Source organism: Tupaia chinensis, unplaced genomic scaffold, assembly GCF_000334495.1.
Source record: "Tupaia chinensis unplaced genomic scaffold, TupChi_1.0 Scaffold146052_1, whole genome shotgun sequence".
NCBI classification, from domain to species: domain Eukaryota; kingdom Metazoa; phylum Chordata; class Mammalia; order Scandentia; family Tupaiidae; genus Tupaia; species Tupaia belangeri.
In genome coordinates, this window is record NW_006205908.1 from 118,894 (window position 1) to 136,397 (window position 17,504).

The window sequence follows — 17,504 nt, forward strand, 5'->3', positions numbered from 1 at the left end:
GAACAAAGTTAGCAAGATGGGATGGGAAACAGAATTAGAAGATACAGGGACAGGTAGTGGTGCAGTAGAAATGCAACTGGACCCACATGGAAAAGGATCTAGTTTTGCTCCATTTTGCACACTGGCCATGATTTGTGCTGAGAATGAAAGTGGATTGAAGCCTGAGAACCCTAATGGGGTTACCCACCCCTCTCTTTCATGGAGGAAATGAATAAGCTTTAAAAAAATAAAAAGACAATAAACTGATGTTCTTTAGCTGGGAATGTGGAGATGTTATGTAGCAACTCAGAAAGATAGCATAATAAAGAATCGGAGGTCACTGGCATCCCAGGAGGGGTTGAGAATGTGGGAACAGGGACAGCACAGGCTATTTATGAAGTTCCTCTTGAATATGTGGATAACGTCCATCTGTAGCTAACAGGATTTAACTAGGGTTGAAGTACAAAACCCCAAGTGCTGAGTCATCCTAGAGATGAAGCTAGGATTTGCCCTAGATTAGTGGTTCTTAAATTTGAGCATAAATCAGAATCCCTAAGGGTCTATGAAAATATAGCATTTATAATTCAGTGAATCTGGGGTGGGTCTGAGAATGTGCTTTTCTAGCGGCTTCCCAGATGTTGCTACTCACACTGGTCTGGGGTCCACACTTAAGAATGCCTTCTCTGACCCAAGTCAGCCTATAACTAAGCAGAGTGGGAAAGGGATTTGTGTAAGGAAGGTCAAGCAGTTCATTGCAATGACAGAATTAATTCTCTCTGAAATCCTGGATTGTATTTCACCATAACTATAGGTTGGCAATCTGCCCCAAATAACTAAATTTGCAGAGAAAGCATTGATCTTCCCAGGCTTTTAAATCTAGGGAACACCGTGAGTTTCCCTCAGGATAGATAGATGACCTAGTCTAGCACACCATAATCAAAGGTCCAAAAATAAACAGCATTTCTAGTCCCTTGACCACTATGGACCTCAGCCCAAATCCAAATGAGCTTTCCTGTTGCTTATCCTTTATAGTCTTACTAGGGAGAGTGGCCATTGGTGGGTTCATTTTACTTATATAATTTGAGTCATTTCATTACCTTAGGTTTCAAGGTTTTTCTTTTTTCCCCCAAGCATCATTTATGTTTAAGCTTTGTCTATTTTAGAGGCAATTAAACAAAGTTACTGCACATTTATTTATATTTATTAAAGTATTGGTTTAAACATTTTAAAATGTGGGCTTAAAACAAGCCTGACTCTAAAAGAATTAATACTGAATTTTATATATATATATATATTTGTGATTTTTATGGTCTTCTCACATGTTTCATTTTTTAGAATGTGAGTTTCTGTGTTTAAAAATAAAGTATGAAAGGGTCTTCAAAAATTTCATGGAAACTGCTTATTATGAAACAACTACACACCAATTTCAATTAATTCTACCTTTCCATGAACTTCCTGAAATCCAATCTAAGGACAGTTTTGCTTTACTAACAAAAATACCTGACTTTGGGTGATTTATTTAAAAAAATAAGGATTTATTTGCAAAGCTCAACAATTCTGGTGGCTGGAAAGTGCAAAAGCATCACAAAATGATTGGAGGCAGAAGTCTTAACAGAGTATAGTGGGGTCTATATCCATGAGTTTCTTTATGCTGCTTATAGACTGTCCTGAACTCAATCATGGAAGCCCTGCTCTAATGACATCTCATCCAAATTCCTGTGAAGGAATGAAATTTTCACTTAACACTTTTACAATGCACCCAAGTCCCAAACACGAGCTTTTGGGGGGCATCCAATCATTACCCACTAAGACCAAAATCCAAAACAGAACCGCTGGGAAACAAACTATCATCCAAACCACATCAAGTCCCCTCATATTAAAATCTATTTCTAAGATATTTATATAGAAGAAATTCTTTTATAATTGGATTTTTAAACAAATAACAGATTTATGTCTTGGAAATGATCTAGGTTAGAGGTTAGCAAATTTTTTTTGTGTGTGTAAAGGGTCTAATAGTATTTTTAGCTTTTGGATGCGATATAATCTCTGTTGCATCTACTAACCTGTTTTTTTTTTTTTATTTGTTTGTTTGTTGGAGAGGTTTTTGCTATAGGGTGTGAGTGCTCATCAGAGAGAGACAGAGAGATAGAAAGCAAGAAATCATCTACCGGGGGGATGGCCACACCACAATCCCTTCTCCTCCATTCTTCTCTTGGGATCTTGGGCATGCACGCACACGCACACGGCATGAGTTTTAAGCCACTGGATCCGGGACTTGAACCGTGGTCGACTACGTGGGACTCCAGCGACATAGCCATTACGCTAACTGCTGGTCTCTAACCTGTTGTTCTAATGCAAAATAGTCAAAGACAATACATAAACGAATGAATGTAACTATATTCCAAGGAAACAATTCACAAAAACATGTGACAGACTAAATTTGGTTATGGGCCATAGTGTGTCAACCCCTGTTATTAATTTATCTGTGATAATAGTAAGTCATAAAGGGATGTGTCTATCCCAGCACACCCAAATAAAGAAATAGCAGGGTAAAATTGAATAGTAGTGTTTGAGTCCTAGTCTGTGTTTGTGCCACAAAACCATTTGGTATAGCAGGGCTACCCTGTGTCCTTTCTCCACATCAGAGCAATGTACACATCTCTGATTTTATTCCTCCAGCTGTCCCTGCAGCAGACAATGTGAGGTAGGGGTTCCCAGTGTGTCCTTTCTGATAGTCTAGCCAAGTGGTTATAAAATATCTCCTTTTAGATGATGAATAGCCAATAGTGAGTTTCTTATACTTATCTCACTTGAATTGCTTCATTTTCTCAGGTCTTAAGAAAACCCATTTGTTTGTTCATTTTTTTTTTTTTTTCCAAGCATCATTTACCTTTAAGCTTTTTCTATTTTAGAGGCAATTAAACTAATACAATGCAAATCAATTTATATTTTTTAAAGTATTGCTTTGAAAAGTTCAAGTTAAGTGTTTGTGAGAGAATAAAGAAATCGACATCTAAAATGCTAAGTTTTTCTATTTACGAGTGTCGTGGGCTGTATCAGGACACCATTCTCAAGAGGCATTTTTGATTCTCGAACTGATGCAGAGAAAAGCTATTCCAAGGACACAGATGGCACAGGTCTCCTGCCTAAACATTTCTCATATGCGTTCTGTAATTGTGCAGGGTTCCAGGAGAAGTGAGGATGATCTAAATCAAATGCTCCCACAGAAGAGAAAGACCCAAAGTTTATGTTCTTGAGATAAAAAACATTTATTTTGCTCTGTGAAGAACACATTTTTAAGTCGTTAATTTCAGAACAAAAACAGTCAACCATACCTTTTTGCTTCTTGTGAATTTCACCTCTTCAGGAAATCCATAAATTAGTGAAGTATTATATATGTATGTACTTTAAGAGTATCTTGAACAAAGTTATGTTGAAATTATTCAGCTCACCTTTGTCCTACTTAGCAGGCTATTGATTATTACATTATGTATCATCTTACCATTTCATCTTGAGATTTAATTGGTTTTATACCATATATACTGTTTAGTCTCTGAATCTGTCATAAGCCAGACTACCCATATCTTCCAGTTAAATAAAAGCGTACCACTGCCTTTTAGCAAGGTGACAAAGTTGAGGTCTGAATTCATGAAACTCTTATGGTAAAGCACTTGAAAGTTGGTAGGAGTTTGGTTAGCATGCCAAACAAGAGACCTATTGTATCTTCTTATCAATATATTTTTGAGTTCTTGGGTTTAGGAAGGACAGAGACTCTCTTAGACCATCTTATTTGTGTGTGGTGGGGGTACGGTGTTGGGAAGAGGGTTATTATTGGGATACATGTATCCTGCAGCACACCTGGTCATACTAGGATTTGAGGCAGTGCTAGAGACCTGCCACTCTCTTGGTTTCTCTTTCATGGTCTTCCTGGCCCTCTGATTTCACATTTGCTGTTCTCTTATTCCCTTATTACCAAGTAGTGAGTTTTCTTTGAATTTTCCACCCCGAATTAAATAGGAGGCAGTTTTCTAGATTTTTTTTTTTTTTTTGGAGAAGTTTTTGCTATAGGGCGCGTGCGCTCACCAGACAAACAGAGAGAGACATAGAGACAGAAAGCGAGAAATCACCCCCCAGGGGGGATGGTCACGCCGCAATCCCTTCTCCTCCATTCTCCTCTCAGGATCTTGGGCATGCACGCACACGCACCTGGCGTGAGTTTTAAGCCACCGGGTCCGGGACGCGAACCCCGGTCGACTACATGGGAGTCCAGCGACATAGCCATTACGCTAACTGCTGGTTCCCAGTTTTCTAGATTTTTTAAATTAGCACTTACTCACTGAGATAAGCTTTTCTACTAAGATGCCTAATATGTCACCAGGAAGATTTTGGATGGACCAACCTAGCACAGATGCCCGTTTTGGCCCTATTGGTAGCCACTCTGTACAAACAACAGCCTGGTACTGCCCTGAGAATGACATCATGATCTAGGCTATAGTGATTGGACATTGAGTTGAACAATTTCTTCCATTATTGTTATATTTCTTTTTTTCTTTGGAGAGGTTTTTGCTATAGGGCATGTGTGCTCACCAGAAAGACAGAGAGAGACAGAGAGACAGAAAGCGAGAAATCACCCCCCAGGGGGGATGGTCACGCCGCAATCCCTTCTCTTCAAATCTCCTCTTGGGATCTTGGGCATGAACACACATGTGCCCAGTGTGAGTTTAAGCCACCAAGTCTGGTACTCGAACCGCGGTTGACTATATGGGAGTCCAGCAACATAGCTATTATGCCATTTGCTGGTCTCTCTCCCCCTTTTTTTATAGAGAGATTCTTGACTATAGGGTGTGTGTGCTCACCAAAGACACAGAGACATAGAAGTGAGAAATCACTTCCTGGGGTATTGGCCACACCAGTTCTTTCTCTTCAAATCTCCTCTTGGGATCTTGGACATGCATGCACACCCGCCCAGCTGGAATATGAAGTCTCTGGATCCAGGACTCAAACTGCAGTTGACTACATTGGGAGTCCAATGACATAACTATTACGCCATCTGCTGATTCCTTATATTTCTTTTATATTTATTTTATTATTAAAGTAATTCACACTTTTGGTAACAAAATTTTAAATATACAACTTAAAAAATAAAATTAAAGCAGCAATCCATTGCTCACATATAAGTTGTTAATATATTGCTGATTACTTTCTTGTCTTTTCTTGATGCATAGTTTTATTTCAAGTTGATTAAAATAAAGATTGTATAAGTTTGGTTTTTTTTTAACGTTAGAGCATAGCTTTTGCTCATTGAAATTAATTTTACCCAAATAATTGTAATTAGCTGCAATATATATTGTAGTATAGATATACTATGTTTTACTTAACCAATGTTGGGTGATTTCATCATTGCTTATTAACATTTCACATTACTTGTTAAGACAAATTCCCCGTATGACACTTACAAGGTCAGAAAAAATGAGATTTTAAAAAAGTTTTTCATATGTATCATTGAATTCTTTTTTCTAAAAGGTTGCTACAGTTTTACTGCAGAGTATAAAGCATGTCTGTAGTTTTTATTTTTGTTTGCAGTATATCAAAAAACATGTCTTGCAATATTTTCACTTTAAGATGAGTCTTGCTATCTTAAAAAGAGTTCTTTCTTATTAATTCACTTACCTTTGATTGTGTATTATTTGAATTACTCTGCTATTGCTGAAGAAAAATGGTTGAGAGTCCAGTCGTGTCAATGTAGAAGCACTTGCTTATCAATTGTCACCACCTAAGTTGCTAATCCCATGAACGTCTATTTCTCCTGCAGCCGTCATACACCGAATTTGACATCAGTGGCAACGTCCTCGCTCTGATCTTCAACCAAGGCATGATCTGGTAGGCCAGGGGGCAAACAGCATAAAGCAGTGTAGCTTAGGGTCAGAGGAGACCACAGTCTGTGTCTGATTCAATATATGACTTCGCAAAGTAGCTGGGTGTGAATAGGGTTCATGTCTTAAAACTTTATCCTCAAAAGCATCTTTCTGTTTTACAGAGCATCTTTGATTAAATGAAGTGAGTCTCTGTTCTCGTTGGTGGATTTATTTGAAGACTATTTATAGTTTTATATCCTGTGACACTAGGATCTAATAGTGAAACATTAATGATCATATTACCACATATTAAATATAAAATTGATTAACATAGGACTTTTTTAAGAAACCAATTTTATTTTCTCATCACTACAAATATATTAAAAATACAACTTATAGCTACTTTTAAAAAGAATATCTTACCAAATCCAAAAATTTATAGAGATGAAACATATTTTAGGAAGATCAAGGTAAAAATATGATCTTCATTTTGTAAACTCTTTCATAGGGCCATTTGCACATTGAAGTTATTTTTTCTGATGTGGAAAGAATTGTCATACCTTTTATTCAATGGAAAGCATTCTCATTGTAGACTCTGACAGGTTAAGATGAGTTGATACAGTAGAAATCACTTTTGGATTTAAAAATAGAATCTCAGCATGCAATTTGTCTGGGGACCATGTGTCATGAAACCTGTCACTCTTATTTAAGAGTGCTCCAACACAGTCATTTACAACTAAGTCACTTTATCCTGTAGACATGCACCTAATACGATAGTGTGCAGTCCACCACAGCATTGTCCTACCCACAAGTACCAGTAAAACTTTGGTTTTAGAACAAGCTTTATATATTCCTCAAATCTTTCCACCATAGCTGGCCTGAGCTGACACAATCTGGACCCTCCCCCCCAACCCCCAACCCCCGCAAATGTTAAAACTACCTTGTTTCAGGGGACCAGCAGTTAGCATAATGGCTATGTCGCTGGACTCCCATGTAGTCGACCATGGTTTGTGTCCTGGACCCAGTGGCTTGAACTCATGCTGGGCGTGTGTGCATGCATGTCCAACATCCCAAAGGAGAATGAAGGAGAAAGGATTGCGACACGGCCATCCCCCCGGGGGAGTGATTTCTCCCTTTCTGTCTCTCTGTCTCTCTCTGTCTTTCTGGCGAGTGCATGCACCTTACAACAAAAAACTCTCAAAAAGACAAACAAACAAACAAACAAAAAAACTACCTTGTTTCAGTAACACAAATACACCAAGGGGTCCCATCGTTTTACCACAGAGCCTGTGACCTTCCTGTGCCTCACTAGGTGAATAAATATGAAGAACATACTATAAAAAGATGATTTTTCCTATTACCAAGTATGTTTTTAAATATAATCCTTGTTTCCCAGCTTTCTAAATTTTGCAAGTATGACTCGAATGTCCTCGAATCATTAGGGGATGAAATGCATCCTTTATTCTCCAAGCAGGGACAGTCAAGACGGCCCAAGAAGCTGCTACTGATAGAGACAGTAAAGAGAGCAGCTTCTTGGGGTCCTGATCTTTCATTTCCTGAAGGGCAATTGGTTGCCATGGCAGAAAGAGGCTAGCAGGGCCAGTGGAGTAATGAGAAACCGCTGAAGTCCTCAGGCCTGGTGCTGCCATTCTTGCACACATATGCTGCGTGTCTAGTGTGTCCTTTTAGAGCTTAGATAGCAGATTGGCCTGAAATTCATTTTCATTGTCCAAAAAGATGTTGTAATTGCTGTCCTGATTGGTTTCACTTAGAATCTTCCAACGATTTAGTCTACTACGGCTCCTGTTTAAAATATACAAAATCTAAACATCTTCCTCAGTTCTCATATGGGCAGATCCTCTGTCAAAAGCTCTGCATTATCACTGTACTGTCACTTCCTTTGTATTCATTCTTCTGCCAATGGTGAAGCTTGCTTCTGGTCAGTTTAAAGAGAACTTTAGAAAGTGGTTGCATTTTTTGCACGGACTAAGATATTCACACACTTTCTAGAGTTCCAGAAGCAAAATAACAGTAGACTGCTATTCACCTTCAAGTCCACCCCCTGTATAAAAACTCTTCCTCACTCCCAGGGGATTGGTGAGAAAGTGGGAATACGGTGTTTGGAGGAATTATGAGGAAAGCGTAAAGTAAAACTAGTACATTATGTACAAGGGTACCCCCACACAGTAATCCCAATATTTTATGAAGCATGAAGATCTGATGTCTGAGTTTACCCATTTTCTATAAAAGCAATCAAAGTGGTATGGACATTTTGTATTCAATTCTATTGGTTTATGACAGGAGACATTCAATGATTGCTTTAGAACTTACTGAATGGTGGAGGTTATTTATGCAGATCTTAATAGAGTCAACATGTAATTAAAATCCATTTTGTGGGCCAGTGGGTGGAATGGTGTTTAAGATGCTGGATCTCACAGGGCCAATTTCACAGTTCGAGTCCCAGATCCAGCAGCTTAAAAATCACACTGAGCATGTGTGTGTGTGTGTGTGTGTGTGTGTGCGTGTGTGCGTTTGTGTGTGCCAAAATCCTGAAAGGAGAATAAAGGAAAAAGATCTAAAGCGTGGCCACCCCCTGGAGGGTGATTTATTACTTTCCTTCACTCTTTCTCTCTCTGTTGTGTCTGTCTTTCTCTGGTGAATGTACATGACCTATAGCACAAATATATGTATATATATATATATGTACATATATATATATATATGTTTGTGTATATACATACATATATTACTTTGTTATAATTTTGCTAAATGATCAGTAAATCTTTAATAAAACACTTAGTTTTGAAATAGATATCACAGGTTTTTATAGTTTTTAAATGAAAGCACATAATATTTTTATCATAGCAGAATGTCGAGGGGAGGCAAGGAACATATAGCAAGGGAGAAAATAAGTTTTGGACATCGCTGTAACACTCTCTCATTGGCTACCTTCCCCCTGGTCTTCACCTTTTCCCTTCATTTTCTCAGTTGATCAGATGTGACTAATTTGCCTGACATGTACATGTCACTAAAGTAGTAAGGAGAGTTAAATAAAAGAAGCTTCATTTGCTTTGATCTTTTTGGAAGGAAAGCATTATTTAAGGCTAGGATATTACAATGGTTTTTAACTGACAGATGATGGGATCAAGTCCGGGGAAGGGACTTAGTAAGCCGAGCTGATTACTGAGTCCTGAGCAAAGACAGGGCGAGCACTAAGATTTAGACATCATTGTGCACTGTGCCAGCACCTGTTTTTCTAGGTTATGACTCTTGAGTCATGTGTTTAAAATATCTATGTGATTTTTTTGAAATTTAGTAATCTATAGATGCTTGTACAAATAATATGAGTATTCATATATATTCATATATACATGCAGACACACAAGCATATATATGCACACACATAGTACAAATATATGTGGTTTTAGGCAAGCCTATGTTTTTAATTATGTGGAAAATTACATTTCAAAGTCAATTAGATTATGCAGCAATGAATCATAATCCCCAAATCTTAGTGCCTTACAAATAGAACATGACTAGTGTGGGCTGGTGGAAAACTTACCTTCATGGGCCAGCCAGTGGCGTAGCAGTTAAGGCGGCTGGATCCCACATGGCCAACCATGCAATGGCCAACCATTCCATAGCCTATTGTACTGGACCAATGACTTGATGTGTGCTTGAAATGGAGGAGAAGGGATTCAGTGTGACTATCCCTCTTGGAGGTGTTTTCTCACTTTCTCTCTCTTTCTGTCTCTCTCTGTCTCTGGTGAGTGCACATGCCCACTAGCAAAATTAAAAAGACAAAAAATCCTTACCTTCACTTTAGAGACCCAGAATCCATCTGGAACGTTGCTGATCACAGTAGCAGATAAATTCATATTATTTTGGTCAAAACAAGTTATATGCCAGGCCTGACTTTTAGAAGAGGATGAGCATAATTATCCAAAAGCATATTATATCACAAGTATTGATATTTTGGAATATAGGCTCTGCTTTGTAATTCTGAGCCATCAACCGGGACTATCACTCACTCACTTTCCCATTATTTTGATCTCAAGTTCTCTCTTGCTTTTCTATATTGTTCCAAATTATATCCTCTGTGAGGGGCTGGGGGGGGGGCGTTTACCTACAAAGTCTCTGGTCAATTTAGTATAATAAAATATCATTCAAATCTGTTATGTCATTCTATGAACAACACAAGTCAAATTATGGCAAGATTCTACTTTTCAAAGGAATAGATTAATTTGTATAGGAATAAGTTCCATTAGAGAAGAAACTAATTTCCTTTTATAACTCAGAAAGGCCCCATACTATATCAAATTCACATTCAGTTGGTTTAAACAACTACAATAGCAATCCAGGAAGTATAAAATGCTAAACCTAACTAGAAATGCTGAGAAATTTATTATAGTTAAAACAGTTTAAAAAATAGAATTTTGCTCATTTTGCTTAATTTTGTAAAATAAGTACTTAGGTACCTTTTGGTTTTGTTTTGGACTAACTGCTATTCAGTTGCTTTATGAGTGCTAATGGATTTTCTCATCAAAGAAAATTAAAATATTTTGTTGAAATCCTCAGTCAAGCTATCTAGTAATACTGACCTCATCTAAGTGGTTCTCACGTAAAAGTGGCATTTTCAAATATTTTTAAAAAGTCATGTACACAGAGTGGAGTACTCTCAGGACAACCAAAATAAGAAAGTAAGCAGATAAAATAAATCTAAAGGGATGTGTGCAGTTTCCTCTCTAAAACCACATAAAGCTCTTTATAAATGATTAGCAAAACATAACATCTAATTGAGCATTAATAATTGTAATTGGACACTAATGTATAATTTCAGTTAGTTCTAAGACATTAGAGCAGCTAAAAAGAGAAAATAACATCAGATACAAATTTTAGCTAATTTTTTTTGCCTTTCATTGAGCAAAAATTAACCACTCATGACAAAAGTGATTAATCCAAATGTGCAATTTATTTGAATAGAATGAGTAGTTTTAAGGGTCAGTATTTTTTTTTAAAAGTTATGTTTTTAAATACATTAGTCAGTGATAGCAGTGTTGTGGAAATTAAGTTTATTTTAGAATTAGAAGAAGTAAAACAATTGTAATACATTGTTTACTCTATTGTCGTTTAAAGTTACCGATAGTTTAGTTAACAGCATAATTTCTATGAAAGAATTAGGGATACAATACCTACAATAAGGCGAATGGTAAAATATGTGTAGAAGGTGGAAATAAATTTGTTAGGTTTATTTCTAAATAGGGTTTGTGCGATTCAAAGTGGCAATTCTTTCAGCCTTGTGAAAAACAGCCTGATGTGAAATTAACAGATTGTTTGACTTTGTTATGGAGTGAAGACTTGATATTGAATAGAGCTCTATTTTTTTTCTTTCTTTGTTTCTAGGATGGGCTCCTTCTTTGCTCCTAGCCTCCCAGGCATCAACATCCTCCGACTCCACACATCCATGTACTTCCAGTGCTGGGCTGTGATGTGTTGCAACGTTCCTGAAGCCAGGGTCTTCAAAGCTTCCAGATCAAATAATTTCTACCTGGGCATGCTCCTGCTTATCCTCTTCCTGTCCACCATGCCAGTCTTATACATGATCGTGTCTCTCCCACCATCATTTGACTGTGGCCCCTTCAGGTTACTTGTTTTTAAAATTCAACTTGGGCAGAAGGTTCTTTCCAGGGTAGAGGTGGGATTGGCTGCTCACCTCCCGCCAATAATGGCATGTTAAATCAAATGAGATCCTTTTGATATTCAGACTCATTATGTGACCTGGAGATTCTTAGGCAACTTTCATCTATTTTCTTGTTTGGCATTCATAAAAGGAAAAGTAATTTATTCTGTTCCAGGCTCTGCCTGACTAAACTATGAATGATAAGTGTTTGCATATTTGATCACTAAGGGTAAGGTTCATTCGCACTAATCTGGATGTGAGCGTTTTCCTGATGTCAGGCCGTCATATCCAGATGTAGTCAGCTATGGCTACTTCTCATGTGGACCAACAGCAGGAAAAAAAAAAAAGAGTAAAAAGGAGATTGATCCACATGTTTCCTAGAAAGTGGAATCATTATTAAACAATAATGAGTATAAAGAAGGTCATGACATATAATCTGTGATCCAAAATGCTATGTGCTAGTAACAAAGCTAAGAATTTTCCTCATATCTATTCTTCCCAGGTACTGCTTGAGTCAGGAATAGAGTCAGGAAAGCTCTTTGATTCAGGTTGGACACATTTCCCTACGGGTCTCTGTGACAGAATTCTCCCTAGCATGGTACCAGGAAGCAAGGTCCCTGGGAGCTGGAGGATGGTTCTTCATTCCCTAAAGGACCTAGAAATGAATCTATCTCAAATCTACCCAAGAATCTCCATATGCTGTCATTGGACAGTGTGCATTAAGGAAATGAAAATGTGAAAAAAACCTGTGGATGACAAGCATGATGCTATAACGGCCATGTACAGTTTCTCCTTTATGGTGTCAAACCCCAGTTCAAAAGTTTTGTTGGGAACCAGCAGTTAGCGTAATGGCTATGTCGCTGGACTCCCACGTAGTCAACCGCAGTTCGCGTCCTGGACCCGGTGGCTTAAAACTCACGCCGGGCGCATGTGCGTGCGTGCCCAAGATCCCAAAAGGAGAATGGAGGAGAAGGGATTGCGGCGTGACCATCCCCCCGGGGGGTGATTTCTCGCTTTCTGTCTCTATGTCTCTCTCTGTCTGTCTGGTGAGCGCACACGCCCTACAGTGAAAATCTCTCCAAAAAAAAAAAAAAGTTTTGTTGCCCACAGATTAAGTATGAAAGAGGCATTTGAACTCTAATGGTCTGAGTTATTGCTTTGTAGGAAAAGAAAGAAAGAAAATATGTTAAATCAGCTGATAGAGCAAAACTAGCTGGAGGTCTGTCATATTCCGGAAATTGATGCTGACAAGCCCTGAGCATTTCAGCATGTGTTTATGTGTGTGCTATGCACATGCATGCATGTGCCTATGGCTGTGCCTGTGCCTGTGCGTGTGCGTGTGTGTGTGTGTGTGTGTGTGTGTGTGTTTCCAAGTGGGCTGAAATAAATAATGCAGACAGTGACATCTGGAGACTAAATATGAAATTACAGTCTTGAAGGAGACATTGGTTTTAATAAATCCTTAATCTGTCTCAGAGCACAACGTTCAAGAGATATGCCATTCAAAGACTTTAGTTAATTGCAAGTGTCCCACACGACTTAATCCAGATAAATTTTAGGTGCACTTTTAATTTTTTAATTAGATGTTGTTCCTTCTCAATAAAATGTAGCAAAGGATCTTAACTGTCTCCAAAGGAAACAAACTATACAATGTAAAGGCCAATCTGGTTGGTGGTTACATAGCTGCATTCAGATTTAAAATATCATTGAGTTAGATATGTGCAATGATTACGCAGTTTTAGCCCTTCAAGCCTTAACTCCTATGGCTTTCCTAATGTCACCCACTGAGTTACTTTGACTCATACTGAAAATTTAGTGTGTAGTTAAGGTTAATATCTGACTTTGAGCAAAGGTTTCCTAGTTGGCAACCTTAGACAAAATTATTGCATGTGTGTAACTATATAGAATTTAAAGAAATTTAAGTATTTTCAGTGAAGAAGTGGGGCGGGGGTTCTCTATACTATTTAGATCATTCATTTTCTGTCAATTTCTTCATTCTTGAGCAAAAGAATATACACTTTGCTTATTTGTTTGGACTTCAAAGTTTGAAAGGGTGGTTGTAATTTAGAAATGAGATGGGAAAACATGGGTTAGTGGGACCCTCATGGCTGGCCATCCTGGGGAACACTGAGTTTTAAATGGTTCTCCTAGCCAGTCTACTGAATGTTGCCTGACCCTATCTGGGTGGGCTCAAATTGGCAAACATGAATCTGAGGAAGGTTAACGGAGGTATCTAGTGATGGCCTGTTGTCCACAAGTGCAGGTATGGATGCAGGTCAGATGGCTATAGTACACTTATCCATTCAACCAGGTTTTGCTTTTACAAGACCAAGATGGGGCAAATGAATTTTTCAGGAAGTTATTCCAGTAGGTTAGTAAGTGGATTTACTCTAAATAGCTGGAAAATTTGAAAACTATTTCTTTGATGTCAGAAGACAGTTCTTATTATCCCACCATGTGTCCCAACACTTAAAGTTTCTTCCCATTGTGCGGTAAATCTGAACAATTTGAAGAATTCTAGAGTCTCATACATTTTTTTTGTTAAGAAATGATAATTGTCTTTATGACAATTTTATTTTTAATCTGTTTTTAGATAGTTTTTAGATGCTTTTAGATAGTTTATTTTCTGTCAATTTCCTCATTGTGGAGCAAAAGAATTTTACTATAAAAATAATGTGCATCAAAACTAGAATACCTGAAAACTGTATAAATATTTTAACATGAAAACAAATATTGCCCATAACCCATAAGGCTTGAAATAACACATCTCAATATTTTGACATTCTGGGGTTTTTTGTTTGTTCATTTAATTTTTGTTTTTAATTTGTCAGAGGGTATGTGTGCTCATCGGAACAAAAAAGAGAGAAAGGGAGAGAGAAGAAGGTGAGAAAGCATCTCCTCTAGGAAATGGTCACACGGTAATCCCGTCTCCATTTTTCCTTTCTTTTGGGATTGTAGGCATGCACACACATTCACTCAACATGTTCTTCAAGCTGCCAGGAACAGAATTCACACAATATGGGAGGAATCAAGCCACCTTGATCACCAGGCCATGGGCTGGCACCTTGGTTTTTCTTTTATGCAGAGTTGTGTTTTCTTTTCTTCTTTTCTTTTCTTTTTTAAAAATAATTATTTATTTTATTTTATTTATTCATTCATTTATTTTTTAATTTGACCAGAGAGAGACAGAGGGTGAGAGTGAGAGAGAAAGGAAATGAGAAAGCAAGCCACCAGATTCAGGACTTGAACTCTGGTCGGCCACGTGGGAATGTCCAGTGCCTTAACCACCACGCCACCTGCTGATCCCTCTTATCTTTTTTTTTTTTCATTTTTGGCAGAGGGTACACGAACTTCCTGAGGAAAGAGAGAGATGGTCACACCGCAGTTCCTTCTCTATTTCTTTTGGGATTTGGGGCATGCACACACATGTTTTTTTCAAGCTACCAGGATCTGAGACTCAAACTACATAGGCAGCCATGTGGGATCCATCTGTCTCAGCTACATGCAGTGGACTGGTCCTATGCAGAGTTTTTAAATAATTGAAATAATATAATATATGAAGTACAGATTTATATATGAGGTCTTCAAAAGGTCATGGAATATACAATTTTATGACTAAAACTAAGCATGGATTTCCATTTGTTTTGTACCAAAATAAGATAATACTTTAATTATATATCTATATGAACTTTTTAAAGGCCTCTCACAAAGGTATAAATGTTAACATTATCTTGTGACACTATGATGACCTTACTCATTTACCATCATACTTTATTTTTGTTAGAAGTCTGGCTGACTTTTAGATGTTTTCATCTCCATGAGCCCAGGACACGGTTGTGTGCTGGTCAGTAATTAGAATTAAAGAATGAATAATGACTGCTTGCTATCTCTGAGCACTAGAAGACATGTAGGGGTAAATCCATGCCCTCAGCATAGATCCTGGGCCTGCGGAGCTTTCAGTCCAGAGAGAAGACAGGCTCCTCATAGCTGTGCTAATCTAGTGTCGATGCAGCCATTTCCACAGGAGCGCAGTTAGATCAGTGCAGTCATATATCACCTGACTGGTCAGTCACCGACAGCGCGAAAGGACTTCTGGGAATATTGTGACATGGTGCACTTTGGCTAACCTGGCAGGAGAAAAGATGGCCCGGGTTTTATAGGTGCTTCTATCAGTTGTGTATGATTAAGAGACCTGCAAAAAAGGTATGAGATCTGACTTAGCAAAGATATCCAAACATCCCCAGAGACGCTAGTGATGCACTGGGTCACACTAAAACTAAGACCTTCCTGGGTGAGGATAATTTTATAAAACTCTGGTTCCCCCAGTGCTGACCACGTTTGTCAGCTACAACCTGAGATGCTGGAGAAGGAAAGATGGATTTTCTTATCTTCTCTGGTCCTTCTTGTCCTGTTTCTTACCTGGTATTCCATATGCCCAGGGGAAGAGGAAGTGTGGTAAATTAGAATGGAGTGAAGAAGAAGAAAGCTTATAGAAATAAATTGATATCTTAAATTGTCTGTAAGCTTTGTTCCCCTTTATGTAGCATTAGCAATTTGTGTGTAGAGCTTTAATTCATGAAGAAAAATTTGTACCTCTGTAGTCCAAGGAACCCTGACAAAATACTTGGAGACACTATTTATTTGTAAAAAGTTAGTATTAATTTAGATGAGGAGAAAAATAATCTGATCTGGATTGCATAGGTCATGTCTATTTAATAGTCTAAAATATTTGAAGAGTGAAAAACAGAAGCAAGACCAAACACTATATTAAATGTTTTACCTATTTATATTATTTTTAAAAAGTATTTATTTAATTACATTTATTATTATTATTATTATTATTTTAATTTGGCTACAGAAAAAAGAGAGAGAAGGAAAGTGAGAAAGCAAGCCCCCAGTTCCGGGACCGAACCACAGCCCGTCATGTACCTTAACCACCACACCACCTGTGGGCCCTGCACCAGTTGTTATTTCGATGATACATACAATTTGATGAAACACACCTCAAATTTTTTTCTGAAAGTTAGATCTTTTCGTAGTAGAATTGGTGTGCATATGGAGGATAATTTGGCATCATGCACCTTATGGTGTAATTCTGGATTTGCTATACTAAGTGATGAAATCTGCTCTTGGTTTTCTAGTTTACTGGAGCCGATTCTCACCTTAACGTGTGAGAGAGGTCTTACCAGAGCACTCTGCTGGTATTTATTAGGGTCTGTCCAGGAGAAGAAACATTGAGGGGGGAAAGCTCATGGTTCAGTGTGGACACCTATTAACATCTCTGCTAAAGAGGGCTGGTGGGAAATGAGATGAAAGCTATTGCTTGGAGAGGAATATTAGGCTATTTGTGGATTTTATTTCACTAGGGTATTCCTTATGCTTATTTCCAAAGCTAATTAAAGATTAAGTCACTGTTGACTGATCGCAAAGACAGCATTGCTCTATAAGAACAACTGGCTGAGGGACAGATGTGTATGCTATTTACAAAATATAATTCAATCACAGACTTAGAAATACAGTTTAAAAAATCTTCTCCTGGGCCAGCAGGTGGCGTGGTGATTACAGAGCTGGACTCCCACATAGCCAAGTGCAGGTTGAGTCAGGAACCTGGCAGTTTTCTTTCTTTCTCTCTCTCTTTCTTTCTCTCTTTCTCTCTCTCTCTCCAGTGAGTGTGCTTTCCCTATGGCAAAGTAAAAAATAATAATAATGATAAATAAAATTAGTTAATAATTAGTTCTTAAAAAATAAAAAAAATCTCTAATGTTGCGATTGATGTCTTAACTACTTGGACTCTGCTTGTGTTGGGGTAATATTTTTCATATCTTAAGCATGTGTTGACAGGAGGAGGTTAAGTATCAGGAGCTGTGGCTAAACATCAGAGCCTAACCTGAAAGAGTACATAGGCACTCTTTGAGAGAAGTTTCTAGTTTTTTTATTGTAACCATGGGTTTTCCATGTGTTTTTAGTAACTTCTTTACCTATTTATTTCT

General features: G+C 37.9%; 1 protein-coding gene across 1 annotated transcript in view; it reads left to right on the forward strand.

Annotated features, from left to right (window-relative positions):
• Nucleotides 1-17,504, forward strand: part of TMC1 (transmembrane channel like 1) — a gene marked incomplete at its 5' end in the record, with an annotated part of 129,539 nt that overhangs the window by 107,054 nt on the left and 4,981 nt on the right. Inside the window, 2 exons of the mRNA XM_027768365.1 lie at nt 5,792-5,859; nt 11,238-11,477. Of these exons, the coding sequence (XP_027624166.1) occupies nt 5,792-5,859; nt 11,238-11,477 (308 nt within the window). The remainder of the gene's footprint in view (nt 1-5,791; nt 5,860-11,237; nt 11,478-17,504) is intronic.